We start from the raw sequence: 14,365 nt of genomic DNA, 5'->3' as shown, positions 1-14,365 counted from the left end.
CACATCAGGAACATTCATTTTCACTGATGTGCAGTCATTCACTGCCAGGCTTTCCAATTCAATTGGATTGGACATTTGTCTTTTTCAATGTCAGCAAAACCTTTCAGTTTAAATGAATTGAACCTTTATCAAATTCATTTTTTCCCCTCAGAACTAATATATACAAGTTGTACTTTTCAAGTAAGAAACACATTACAAAAGACTGATTTTTTTTTTTTTGATAGCTGCAACAAATTGGCATTTCCATTCATTTTAAAAGAATCATTAATTTAGGTTATTACCGTAGCCATGGTACAAATTTATCTAAAGCTGGGGTGCTCACTCTTTTGCTCCAAGATCTACTTTTCACAGAGTTAACCTCCCACGATCTACCTTTTTAAAGGCCAAAGGCAAAGCTCAGCAGTTATGTAATGATATACCTCCCATTAGACACTATCAATATGTATGGGAGCTTCAGCGACTCTCGTTAAAGAGAGCCTAGCTAAGGAAAGTGACAGACAGGAGAGATCAAAATGTTAGTGGTGCAATCTACCAATAGTACCTGGGTGATCTACCAATAGATCACGATTTACGTAATGGGCCTCCATTTGAGTATTCACCTAGACATAATTAAATGTAGCATGTCCCAATGTGGAAATATTGATCACTGCTGCCACCTTTTGGAGACTCACCCCAAACACTATTATTTTTAGTATAAACTGTATAAAAAGAAAAAACAAAATTCTGTAAACAAGCTCATTACTAACAAAGTTTTATATCACATCAGCTTGTGCCATTATAGTAAATTTTGTGATCCTCTTATATGGGTTCTTAATTGTAGGACACTGCTATTTACATTCCAATGTTCTCAAGGAAAAAATAACCCATACCAAAGCGTGCGTGGTTAACTGAAGCCAATTTATTAATAACAAAAAAGCTGAGTAATACATCATCCTTGCTATTTTTTAGCTTCTTCCTCTTTGGCCAAGGTCTTGATGAACTCTTCCTTTTTGGCCTGGATACGCTCTTCTCTGCGCTTGCGTGCCTCCTTTGTTTTTGTGCGGCGAGCTTCGGCTTGGTCGCTGCGTAAAAAGGCACAAAGTGTCAATATGGTCGAATGTAGCGCCATCCACGTGAGGTTTCAATAAGAGAAGAAAATACTTACGACAAGAGCTTCTTGCGAGCTTTGTCTGCCTTCAGTTTGTGGATGTGCTCCATCAGGATGCGTTTGTTTTTGAACACATTACCCTTAGCCTTCAGGTACAAACTATGGTACCTGTAAAAAACAAGATAAGGTTTCATTTAAAACCCTCCATTTAAGAAAAGGGCTTACTTCCCACTTACATATGCCTGTCAATCTTCTTGGATTCCCTGTAGCGGCGGAGGAGACGGCGCAGGATCCTCATGCGCCGCATCCAAATCAGCTTCTCGGGCATACGGGCGTTGGCAGTACCCTTCCTCTTACCTAAAAGTGCAGGGATACAGGTTTATAGTTATATTCAAGGACTGGTATGTGACTTAGTGTTAAGAAATGAAAGTGGAGGCACACCATAGCCCATGTGACGTCCCTTGCGCCGTGCTAATGTGTTCTTGCGGCATCGAGCGCGGGAGTGGACCGTCACAGGCTTTCTGATGATGAGGCCATCCTTCACCAGCTTGCGGATCTGCTGGCCTGTTGAAAAATTGTACAGGTTCAGTGATGACGATTTGATTAGAAGAAGGGGACGTAGGCGGTGGTCAAAACAACTCACGAGAGTTGGCATTGGCGATCTCATTGGTTTCGTTGGGGTCCAGCCAAATCTTCTTTTTGCCACAGCGCAAGACGCTGGACGCCAAGCGCTTCTGGAGCCTAAGCATACTAAAGAAAAAGTTTGGTGATGAGAAATATGAAGTTATGAATCTGATAGGGAAAAATGTACAAGATCTAAATCGCAATAGCAGTGCCCAAACAAGTTTACAGCCCATACTCCATCAGATTACGTCTAAATGTATCTTTACAATAGTAAATAGCATTAAACGTGTTAGTTACTCCCAAAAAGGTGTGCATGCATCACGTGTCATATGAATTGATCAAACGATAGAGTTCAACTCAGTTGTCCGATTGTCTGCACTAACTTGACTTACTTTTCAAGGGAATTTAAGCTCGTTCATGCATGAAATAACAGATCTAGTTTAAAAATGTTGACTAAACCTCCCGTGATCACCATTAATGATCATTACATGTGGCCTTTAGCTTTGTTGTGACATTATTATGAAACTATGTGCCTATGAAAACGAATCAAGGTTTGCTTGACACCACCATTAAAGCAGTGGCTTTATTCTATCTTAAAAGACGCCAATCGATTGTCATGGCAACGTCTAACCTTTTAAATTAATACACTTTTGGCCGTCAAACGGCGAACTGACCTCATGCTTGCAGCTAGCTTGACGAAGGAAGGAAACTGGTCGGTTCGGTCGAAACCATTGTTGGGTGACGTGGGCAACACAGCTGATATAGATGGCAAAATAAACCTAGAATTTTATTGTAACATTTAGAAATAATATTTTCATCACTCAAAAACAAACTATTGTGCGCCTGGCCTATGATGTAAATGATATACAAGCTAAAACATTTTCTTGAATTCCCCTATAGGATGCCATAGTGGTCCGGTCCAGTGATTGCAATTCTAATTTTCACCCATAGAGGGCGGAAAATAACAGCTGATGCAACCTCAAGCCAGTGTGTGCAGTTCATTTTTTAACCTGATGGTTGCGTTCGAGTTTATATAGCCACTGGTAGCACAAAAACAACCAAAGAAGAAACGCCACATGAATGAACTCGTAATGAATATTAACAAGGTGCCTCTCTCTGATTGGATTTAGGAGTCCAATCTCAGCCAATCACGAATAATATCGTTGTCATCAATATTAATAAGATGTCTGGAGATTTTTGCTCCAATGGACGTATGGCATTAGTCGCTGCATTCTGTAGTTGTCGTGCCGGGTGGACGTCAGAACGGCGTAGCATGGTCACCGGCGTCTGAACATCAGAAACAAGGGCATCGGAGACACCTTTGTCATATATTTGTTTTATTTTTAACTTGTACTTTTTGAAATATGAGTATGAGCAATGTAATGACTCATTGAAGGTAAGCGATCCGCGCCGCTAACACTATTTTTCCTTTTCTCACTTAACGGTAAAGCATCGGTTGTCTTGTGCTCTCATCGTCATGGAAACAAGCTGATGTTAGATCGGCAGTAGCGGTGTCTTCCATCACGAATTTGACGTCGCATTGAACGACTTTTACGTGTTCCACTCCGCTATACACGATCATCTCCGCGACAGTGACGTTGATGTTTAAATATAAAGGGAATCGTTTGGCTGCTTGATGTGTACTGAACTCAAAAAGCAGTTTAATGTCCTCCCGGTTAGCATGTGGCTAATCCTGGTTTCTGCTTAACCGGTGATGCAGCGTGAGGCCAGACGTCCAATTATCCATTGTTGTCTGTGGGACTGGTTATTTGCATCTCCATCTGTCATTTGACAGATCACGTGATGGGATTTTTTACACGGCCACTGTTTCCACTCGCATCCAAAAACAACATCACTGTTAAAGCAGATCATGAATTTTTAATTTTAAATATTCAAAAGAGGCAGGGCATATTTTAACACAAAGAGTGGATCAACATGTGTAGACATACAATGCTTCATACCTTGGAGGCATATTCTTTATCCTCCTCAACCCTTTGTGTAAAACAAGTCATAATAAATAAAAGACATGTTAGAACTATACCCAAAGAAACATTGTCAAAGTCACACTCTTAATGTGTGGATGAGTACGATTACATTTTCTCATTTCATCTTCTGAACCGCTTAATCCTCACTAGGGTCATGGGTGGTGCTGGAGCCCATCTCAGATTACTTTGGGCCAGAGGCAGGGGAGCACCCTGTATTGGTGGCCAGCCAATCGCAGGGCACAAGGAGGCAAACAAGCATTCATGCTCACACTCACTTAGAGTGTCCAAACAGTGTACTATGTATATCTTTGGAATGTGGGAGGAAACCGGAGTACCCGGAGAAAACCCATGCAGAACATGCATACTCCACATAGATGTACCGACCTGGATTTGAGCCCAGGTCACCCGCTATGAGGCCGACACGCCAACCACTGGCAGCCCCAATTAAATTTTTCCAACTTTATTAGTAATATGTAAATATTCATTGTGGTAATTTTACACAGTGTCATGACAACAGCCTTCCACTGTTTCTCAATGGTCACTTCTTCTCATTCCTAGCTGCTTTTGTTTGCTTCCACGAGTGACCCTATCCAGGGACTACTCTCGGCCAATGACCCCGCTTCAAAAAAAGCTCGTTGGGCCTCCTCATCAGTGTGCTGGCCGGCACTGTTGCTGAAACACAATACACACGCTGGACTGTGTAACATTGCAGCATCCATTCATCAAGAGCGTGAAACAAGTGCATGCTCAAGTTGTGGTCAAAATGTAGGCGACAAAAGACTGACAGGGGTATCACTCAGCTCTTTTTAGACATTTAGAGGCCCACGTTGGAATAAAAGTTACAAGTAGGGCTACAACCAATGGTTATTTTGATAAATTTGACCCTCCAATTGGCTGGCACCTCTTGCTACTCTTTTGAGGATGAGCAGTATGGAAATGGAATGAATACCAATTTAAATCTATTTTTAAAAATATGAGTAAAAATGTGGACCAATTTTAGGTCAAAAATGTCTTAAAATAGTTTTTCATTACCGTGATTGGATAATCAGTTATTTTTATGTCAGGTCTAAAGGCAACCCATGTTTGCAAAGCACCAATTTATCAATGCTGTTGTTCATTTTAGGTGCCCACTTAGACTCCATTAAGTCCAAAGGGAGAAGAAAGGCTTTTGAGTGAGCATGGAGTTGTCAGACGGTTTGCTACTCCAGGTCAATAATGGCGAGCAGTGGTGTAACCAATGGAAGCGGCCGAACGACGATTCTGTAAGTTTTTCTACATGTATGAACCCCCCTATAAAACTTGACGGTTTCTTATCATCCTCCTTGCTTGAAGGACCGTAGCACCAGTCCGTCCGTCCTGCGTTGTGTGGCTGCCACATGGAAGGAGGGTCTGCTCAACAGGAAAAGGCCATTCGTAGGCCGCTGCTGCCATTCATGCACGCCACAGAGCTGGGTAATTTTACACACTCCTGCCAATGAACTCTTCTTTAACCATTAGCGTAATAGACCTGCAGGAACAGAAGTAATTTGATAGGTTTGCCGTCGCAGAGTCAATTCACCTTTCACAATAACATTAAAAAGTTAATTTACAAGGTCGTTTCTTACAAAACTGAATGATGTCGAACATAATTCCTGTCTAATGGTGTTTATTTGCATTCCCACCATAGGAGAAGTTGTTCAATCCTAGTATTCCTTCACTGGGTTTACGTAATGTCATCTACATCAATGAGACCCACACCAGGTAAATTCTCCCAAAAATCGAAACCTTTTTGGTAAACAAATTTTCAGGTGAATTTCTAAGTAAATATCAAGACTCAAAACAAATATATATGTTGCCAAGCTTAAATAGAACTCTCAAAAGTTCTAAACATTCCAATACAATGACTGACAAAAATCTCAACATATTTAGAGCAAAATTGGAACATCTTCTGGCCACCAAAAGGCGATATTGACTGACGCACTGTAGTTTAAGCACCCTTTGAGCCATCTACAGTAATGGAAACACATGTAATGAATTGTAACATTGGAGTAGACCGTTGAATAATTGAAACGTTACCGGCGTCACATGTATCGCATTTGTGTGAGCTTCATTAAAGCTGTTAATAGGTCCCCAAATCCTTAGTATATCCTTTGCTTGTACAGTGGAAATTCCAATTTAGGATACAAGGTTTTTGGCGGTGTGTGCAGGCAGCGTGGCTGGTTGGCCCGGCAGTTGAGCTATGTCCTCTTTGTCATGGAGCGAGACGTACACAAGGACATGTTCCCTCGGAATGTGGTGGAGAATGTACTCAACAGCAACAGGTAGAAGCAAAACATGACAAACAAATGCGGTATTCTGTAATCAGCATGAATGTAAATAAGCAATTTCACTCTAGTGTGGAGAGCGCCATATTGAACGTGGCATCCGACGACGTTGTTTGCGAGCGCAGCAAGTCTGTCAGGAAGGTCAAACAAAAAGCACGACGCTTCCTCCAGCAGATGGTGGCCAGTGTTTCGCCAGCTTTCATCAGGTACAACAAAAATAATGGCGAATGACAAGCTCCGGAATTAAATCAATTACTATATTCTATTTTGGTTCTGCTTTTGCCTTGTGCAGCATGGAATATTTTTATCTGTCATTCACCCGTTAACCTCAGTGGGCGTGAACTGGGTGGGGTTTCTTAAAAGTCACATTGCTTCAATGTGTCAATATAGCAGCTGCAGTTTGCAAAATGCCAGGAGAGAAAATGTAAATAAATACATAATTGTCAAAATAAATCAATATTACTTGCTGTATAACTCCTCAAATTAATGCAGTTTTTAATTCATTAACATTAATATTTGAAATGACTGGAATTAGAACTTTAAATTATACTTTTAAATCTTAAAGTATGTACTTATCTGTTTAGCTTCCACATACATTGTTCTCCTAAAAAAAGCAAAATGAGAATCATTTCAACATGCCATACAAACACGGACCATTTTTTTAATCTGACCAGAATGACCTATTAATGCCAATTTGCATTATTTCCATTTTCCAAATCCAGGCTAACAGGCTGGGTTCTCCTGAGGCTCTTCAATGGTTTCTTCTGGAGCATTCAGATCCATAAGGGTCAGCTGGAAATGGTCAAGAAGGCAGCAGTAGAGGTGATTATTATGGTTATCTTGATGCAAAATGCCCAAAAAACAAGTCTAAATTCTCCACCTGATGTTTTTCACATGCAGCACAATGTTCCCATGGTCTTCCTGCCTGTTCACAAGTCCCACATCGACTACCTTCTCATCACTCTGATTCTCTTTTGCCACAACATCAAAGCGCCGCACATCGCCACCGGCAACAACCTCAGCATTCCCATCCTCAGGTGAGCGTCCTGGGAACGGCAACAGTTTACTTTACTAACATGGTTTTTTGGACTTTCAGCACCCTGATCCGGAAACTGGGAGGATTCTTCATAAGGCGGAAAATGGAGGAGTCCGGAGATGGAAAGAAAGATGTTTTGTACAGATCGCTCTTGTACGCTGTAAGTCTATGACAAGCATTTTATCTGTCCATGGCCATGTTTTAGTCCAGCTCTCCCAGTACAAATGGATTGAGCATCTATCTTAGTCAACAACAGCCAATGAGTATAAACTACTTTGTTATTTTTTTGCAGTTATCAGGGTTAAATGCAGTTTTGCCTATTTGGTATGTTATCATTTATACAAGAGGAAATTGCAAGCATTCAAAGTCCACAAGACTGGAAAAGATTTATTATTTAAAAAGCAAGAATTAGTGGATTTGCCTGCCTATTGCTTGCTTTTGTGACCCGCTGCGCTGTACATTGACAGGCCAGAGTAATTTCGTGTTGAGCCAATAAGATAAGTGCTATCAGCTGAGGACAGTTGCAAACGTGTATGCCAGTGCGCGTGCATGTGCTTCTCATAATGGTCGTCTTGTGCGGTTTGACCTTCAAAAATTGCACAGCATAATCTCATCTAATGCATAAAAGTACAGCAGGACAGCGCCCACTCAGCAATGTGAACAAACGTAACAATGTGGCAGTGGTCCCAAGAAAACAAAACTCAATGTCTTTGCAGCTGAGGGTCTATTTTAGGACAAAGCCTCTGCCTTTTGTGCCCTTAACTGGCAAAGGATATGGTTACACAACATTCATGTCCAAATTGTCTAAGCCATGCTCTTTTAATTTAAATGTGATGTTTGTTTTCACTTTCCAGTACACAGAGGAGCTTTTACGTCAGCAACAGTTCTTGGAAATCTACCTGGAGGGCACACGCTCCCGTAGCGGCAAACCGTCCACGGCGCGCGCCGGTATGCTGTCCATCGTGGTGGACGCTTTGTCCACCGCTTCCGTCGGCGACGTGCTGGTGGTGCCGGTGGGCATCTCATACGACCGCATCCTTGAGGGAAACTACAACAGCGAGCAGCTGGTGAGAGTGTCGACCTCGATGTACTTGTTCGGAAAGCGAACGTGGCAATGGCTGAAGTATTACGTCCGAGCAGGGAAAACCCAAGAAGAACGAGAGCTTGTGGGGGATCGCGTGTGGCGTTTTCAGGATGCTGAGGAAGAACTATGGCTGTGTTCGTGTGGACTTTAACCAGCCGTTTTCCTTGAGGGTGAGCCTTTTTCCTTTTAAGGGCTGTCATTGAAATCATGGGTAGATTTTGCCAACTACCACAGCGCATACTCCGGGCATTTAATGCTCATTGACCGTAATATATGTTCAATCTATTCGGAATAATGTGTTAGTACTTCAAAAGCACACGGTCAGCCATCTCATTACAAACAGATTATGCCATAATGGGAGCCAATAAGTTATGATGCATTCATACAAGTATATGCTGTGGTATAGGAGGGTATTTGACATTTTATTTATATTTCTTTTGAACGCAGGAGTACCTGGACAGTCAGAGAAACCGTCACATTGCGCCGCCATTGTCTCTTGAGCATGCATTGATGCCCACCATCATAGATGCTCAGTAAGTGGGATACTCTTCCCCTTTCAAACCAACAAATAACAGCTGTCAAACACTGCCCGTTGCCTCACAGCAGGCTCTGTCATTTGACATTTTGCACGCAGTGCTTGAATTGACATTTCCTCGGGTCACTTCAGTTCAATGCACGACACTGTGCTGCACCTGCACGCTATTTGGACTCAACCCTGTAGCTTATAATAATAATCATGAAACAATCTCTCAGTGACACTCTTTTGCCCCGGTGCAGGCCCGACGCTCAGCCCTTTGAGCATCAGGACGAGGGCCAGCAGAACCGAGAACTCCCCGAAGATCTGTGTCGACGACAGCTGATTAACAACCTGGCCAAGCACGTTCTTTTCAGTAAGGCTCTCCTCGCCATTCACCTTCAATGTCACATCACCATTCCGCATTGGAAAACCCAACCGAGCTTTTAGCAGCAGGAACCGGTTCCCCCCAGCTCATTCAGCTGCATTGTCCTACACTTTTTTTTGCCTGCAGCCAATCGCAACACCACTAGGCGCATGGCATGTTTTTTCTCGGCCAATAGGAGGCAGGGGGAGTAAGAGGGGCTAAAAAGCAACACCAGCACTGCTGCTTTTCATCTCTTCTTAAAAGAGGCCATGCTTAATATAACTTGGAGTAACCCTAACACTTAATATCCTATCTATAACCATAATCTCACTGTTTTATTCAAATTATTGACAGCAATAGTTGTCCAATGCACTCAAACACTGCCCGATTCTTTAATTTTGGCACCCCACATTTAAATATTTGTCCCTAGGATTAGTATTAAACATGTGTACCAGTTGCTTTACATTTATTTCTCAAGTCGAATCCATTGCCAACTCGGAGTACATTTATTTATATTTAGATTGTTTTTAAATCCCCAATCTAACCAAAAAAAAAAAGACAAATGACTGCTCTTGCCTTGTTGTGTTCACTTTTTTTTTACCAAACACATTATATAAACATTCAATTTTAGTGATTTGTGGTAAAACAATGACCAATTATATCAAAAATATACTGTTTCCAGTCAACTAACTTAAAAGAACCACAAACTTTTGTTATAGTTTAGTAAAACATTCTTTTGTTTTAGTTGAAAATCATGTCAGTTTTAACATTCCTTGTTTTTTTTACCTTTCAGCTGCAAACAAGTCGTCCGCCATCATGTCCACACACATCGTGGCGTGTTTGCTGCTCTACCGACACAGACAGGTATTTCGGCTAACTGCTTACCCTTGTTTATTTTTATTCTCCTTCAACCAAATTCTCACTTTCCAAAACAAGGTGACCCAAATGTCACCCACCTCTCCACATGCTAATGAATCACAGATCAGGTTTCTGTGATAATCAGCACTTTAACACAGTAGTGCCCTCTGCAGACACTGTCCTGCACGTGTTAGTGTGCCAAAGAAAACCGGTGCCATTGAAGTCTGACCTTCTCGCAGGGCGTGGCACTGTCCAAACTGGTGGAGGACTTCTTCAACATGAAGGAGGAGGTGCTGTCACGTGACTTTGACTTGGGATTCTCGGGCAACTCTGAGGACGTGGTGATGCGTGCCTTGCACTTGCTGGAGAACTGCATTGCCGTCACCAGCGGCGCCAACCGCAATGGCGAGTTCACCATCGCGCCTAGCCAAACGGTGCCGGCGCTCTTTGAGCTCAACTTCTACAGCAACGGACTGTTTCACGTCTTCATCGCTGATGCTGTCATTGGTAAGTTTATGATTCACTTCCATTGATGGTGATGGAATAAAATGTTTTTTTACTTGGCATACATTTTTCTTTATATACAATACTAACAATTTAATATATAGGAAAATATTTACAATGAAAAATGAACAGTAAATGCAAAAGTTTGTATGAAAAATAAATTATAATATTACATTTTGGTAATAAGTTAATTGCCTCTCATCTTTGTCATGTTTATCATTGATTTTAATTGAGAAGACAAGACATCGAAAAAATAATATCATATAATTAATTTGAAAATGCGGCTCAGTACATCCGCTGTTGGCTAGGATAGGCTCCAGTACCCCCGCGACCCTTTTGCGGAAAAGCGGTTCGTAAAATGAATGAATAACGAAAAAAAATCTCCTTTTTAAATGATATCCAGAATATATTCACTCCAACCCTTTTCCCAATCATTCTGTTTCCATTCTGCTTATCTAACCAAGGTTGTGAGGATGCTCAAGCCTATACTAGTCAAGTACATAAAAAACTAACCCATAAAAATGGTTAATTTCACTAAAAGACACAGGAAGTCTGCCATTATGTTAATCTCCCATGTCTTTCAATTCTGCTACAGCCTGCAGCATCCTGTCCTTGCAGCGGGAGCAGACAACTGAGTCGGAATCGTCACAACAAGACCTAAGCATTCTCTTCGCCAGTTTCCCTATCAGTCAGGAGAAGCTCATCCGTAAAGCCGCCGGTCTCTCGCACTTCTTGGTCAACGAGGTGGCCGTGGCCTCGGCAAGTTCTCCACATCTCCACTCAATTTTACCCCCTGAATATTACAAATTTAATGTCCTACCTTCTCTCCGTCCCGCAGCCCTGTCAGACCGTCTACCAGGTGTTACACGAAGCTGTAACTCGTCTGATCCAATATGGCGTCCTCTATGTGGCGGAGGTCTGTTAGACAAACACCACACTTTCTGCAGCTTTTGTGTCTGACCTTATAATTGTGTTTCAGGAGGACCAGGAGGAGCTGAGTCCAAGTCCCACGGAAGAACCTTGGCCCAAAAAGTTCCCTGAGCCACTCTCCTGGAGGAGTGATGAGGAGGATGAAGACAGCGACTTTGGAGAGGAACAGCGAGATCGCTACTTGAAGGTTCATATTGTTTTCAAGTCTATATGTTTTTGGTCAAACTATTTGGGTGACGGATATGTCTCATTTCCTTGCTTTTTTTCCAGGTGAGCCTCTCAGAAGAGCACCAGGAGTTCTTTGTGTTCCTGCAGAGGCTCCTCAGCCCCGTGATGGAGGCGTATGGCGGCGCTGCCATTTTCGTGCACAGTTTGAGTCAGCCCATGGCCGAGTATGAGTACACGCAGCGGCTATTCAGATACCTCCTCACGCGCACCGAAAGGGGGATTGCTGCTTACGGTAATTGAGAAAAATTTAACTGTTAATCTAGTCTTTCTTAATGTAATTTTTAGTCTATTTTCACTTATAGTTTTAAAGAGTAAATCATCTAGACAGTAATTTAAAGTGGCTCTGTAATTTAGCTTCACTCCAGCCTATCATCATACATTTTTCCACCAACTTCCAAAGATAATTCCAAATTACAACTGTCATCAGATGTTTAACTCCCTATTTCTTCTATTAGAGCTCGAAAAAGAAAAGGTTAATTCCAATTGGTTGTTGTCACCCACTTTTTCAATGTAATTTGTTTTTCTCTGCAGGTGAAAGTGCAACTCATTACCTGGTGAAGAACACAGTGAGGACATTCAAAGATCTTGGGGTAACAAAAAGCAATAAAGGAATTTCACTTTTTTGTCATTTAATCTGATTTAAACAGCTATTATCGTGCTTTCCAGGTCCTCAAGGAACGACGAGAAAACCACGTAAACACACTGCAGCTGAGTGCCACCTTCCTACCTCAGGCCAATCGCAACAAACTACTGCAGTACATTTTAGGCTTCACCCTCCTGTGACCTCCCCCCAACAAATCTGTTGCTTTCAGGCTCCCTTTCTAACTTAAGGGCTTCTTACTGGTTACTTTGAAAACACAAATCCAGGTGCTACCAGGAAGTGCCTTCTCGTAAACAAAAAAAGGCCCTCTTTACACAGTAGCGATACGTATCCATAATTTGTAAGAGTATATTGGGATCTACCTTAAGTGTATGGTATTATTAACACACTGTACTAAAAAGGCCTTTCGGCTAGCATTAATGTGATTGACGTCCAATCCGTTTAAACTGTTTAAACAGGCTGGAAATGGATTGGGTGTCTGTCGCCATCAGTGGCAGAAAATCATGATTGTCATATAGCAGCTAGACAAATAACTTTCCTGATTCTTAATTTTTTGTTGCTGTTTTTTTATTTAGACATACGTCCGCAAGATGAGTACAAAAAAAATGGAATTTTTCAAGTTGGAAGTTTGGCGTAAAGTAGAAGAAAAGTGCTGTAAAACAAAAAATGTGTGGAAGGTTCTAGTAAGTTTACTGGAATAGATTTAAAAAAAAAGCTTCTTTGCAAGCATAGATGGTTATTTATTTAATCTCTAAACATGCATGTATTAATGCAGATTTTCTCAATCTGTGTCTAAAACTGATGAGAAAGGAAAGGGCAGCATGTCAAAGGAATAAAAAAAGCAAGGTATGTGAATGAATTGGAATGAGGCAAACATTTTAGTGAATTTAAATGCCTCTCATGTACCGTAGTGCATGTTTGCTCTCATGGACACTTTACTGTAGATTTTTATCATGTATTTAATGGTCCCAAGTGTGTGAATTGTGTTGAGGAGGCAGACAGCCGGAATGTATTGTGTTGATGTGATTGTGGAATAATTGTGGACAAAAGAATAGGGACGCCTAGGCACGAAATGAAGAGGAAATATCATACAAGAGCGGCTGAACAAATGTATACATCACTGTGTAGGGTTAAAAAATGCCTGTTTTGGCAGGTGCCTTTTTAAAATACACTGTCTCAGTCTTTAATTGTATTTTTATGCATGTTAACAATTCAAAATCTTGAAGAAAATTACTGTATAATATATTAAGACATGAACATGAGAAGGAATCACCAGCCACTAAAATGGTCTTTTTTTTTCCCCTTTTCTTTTACATATGGTTTCTGCTTTCTCAGAGAAAAGCACAACTGTAAGTAGGTTTGTAAATAAATTATTATGCAGGTTTGGTTTTTGTTTCTTTTTTAGTGTGAGGAAGAAAAGAATGGTTTGTTTTAGGTTTGCAATTAGAAAAACTCAATGTATTTATTCTCTTTGTTTTACAGATGAATGTGCTGACACATATTTGGAACTGGAATTACTTCAAAAGATGATCATGTGACAACGGTAATTTATTTTAAAAATTACTATCTTTGGGTATGCATGTTGGCAATAGATATTTATTTACTGGATGTATAAACAAGTTAATTCAATGGCAATTGAAATTGATGCCTATAACTCAATAGCAGTGAAAGAGTTAAAATACTTCGCAATTCCCCGTTTTTGTTCAAACCTTGAACTCAACAATGTACAGTATTCCACTTCTTGTAAAATTGAATTTAAATGCAAATTGTAAAACACCCCATTTATATTCTGAAAATATCATCTACCCCTAGAGAGCAGTGTTGCTTATTTCCCTTGATTTGTTGCTCTAATCTGCATAGATTACATTTCAATATTTATGTTTGCATTGCTGCAATATACTACAAATTAAGTATACAGTTGGATACTTCAAGAATTATCTGCATCCAATACTCTTTTCCATGTTTAGTACACCAAAGCAAACTTTTTTTTGCTCTGGTAGAGCTTTTCTGTGCATTTTGCATAGTTTGCATGTCTCCCATTTGACAAGTGGGCTAATATTTTTAGCAACATTGTCCTAATTTCTCTTTGACATTGTCTCGCCTCGCATTTCTCCCCCAAGATAATATTTCCAACTCCCAATTCTCATGAATGACTATTCTCTTGCCGCAGATTCATTTCCTAACGGAGGTTTTAACACAGAATTCAGTCAGTCCGATCATCCCTCAATCGTGCTTCAAGGATTT

The 14,365-nt window shown here is 40.9% G+C and overlaps 2 protein-coding genes across 4 annotated transcripts; one reads left to right on the top strand and one right to left on the bottom strand.

Annotated features, from left to right (window-relative positions):
* Nucleotides 1-876: 876 nt before the first annotated feature.
* On the bottom strand, nt 877-2,546 carry LOC144211597 (large ribosomal subunit protein eL19). 3 transcript variants are annotated; one of them, XM_077738961.1, is made up of 6 exons: nt 2,386-2,546; nt 1,731-1,837; nt 1,529-1,651; nt 1,324-1,444; nt 1,145-1,255; nt 877-1,061 (listed from the first exon to the last, which is right to left on the bottom strand). In XM_077738961.1, the coding sequence occupies exons 1-6, from the start codon at nt 2,388-2,390 to the stop codon at nt 938-940; spliced, it is 591 nt and encodes a 196-aa protein (XP_077595087.1). In that variant the 5' UTR covers nt 2,391-2,546; the 3' UTR covers nt 877-937. The 3 variants fall into 3 exon arrangements, with proteins under 3 accessions (XP_077595087.1, XP_077595089.1, XP_077595088.1); XM_077738963.1 differs by having other exon boundaries at nt 2,343-2,427; XM_077738962.1 differs by lacking the exon at nt 2,386-2,546 and adding an exon at nt 2,104-2,281.
* A 335-nt stretch (nt 2,547-2,881) lies between these two features.
* Nucleotides 2,882-13,503, top strand: gpam (glycerol-3-phosphate acyltransferase, mitochondrial). Its single transcript, XM_077738964.1, has 21 exons — nt 2,882-3,107; nt 4,820-4,958; nt 5,029-5,148; nt 5,363-5,436; nt 5,883-5,996; nt 6,071-6,205; nt 6,722-6,821; nt 6,900-7,036; nt 7,096-7,195; nt 7,890-8,102; nt 8,176-8,289; nt 8,567-8,652; nt 8,897-9,009; nt 9,794-9,864; nt 10,098-10,365; nt 10,958-11,121; nt 11,201-11,278; nt 11,342-11,479; nt 11,563-11,752; nt 12,052-12,110; nt 12,187-13,503. Exons 2-21 carry the CDS (start codon nt 4,875-4,877, stop codon nt 12,301-12,303), a joined length of 2,475 nt encoding a protein of 824 aa, XP_077595090.1. The 5' UTR covers nt 2,882-3,107; nt 4,820-4,874; the 3' UTR covers nt 12,304-13,503.
* The last annotated feature ends 862 nt before the right edge of the window (nt 13,504-14,365 follow it).

The sequence above is a fragment of the Stigmatopora nigra genome, chromosome 18 (assembly GCF_051989575.1).
Source record: "Stigmatopora nigra isolate UIUO_SnigA chromosome 18, RoL_Snig_1.1, whole genome shotgun sequence".
Taxonomy (NCBI): domain Eukaryota; kingdom Metazoa; phylum Chordata; class Actinopteri; order Syngnathiformes; family Syngnathidae; genus Stigmatopora; species Stigmatopora nigra.
Note: the sequence above shows the minus strand (reverse complement) of the source record. Positions and strands in the feature narration are given on the sequence as shown.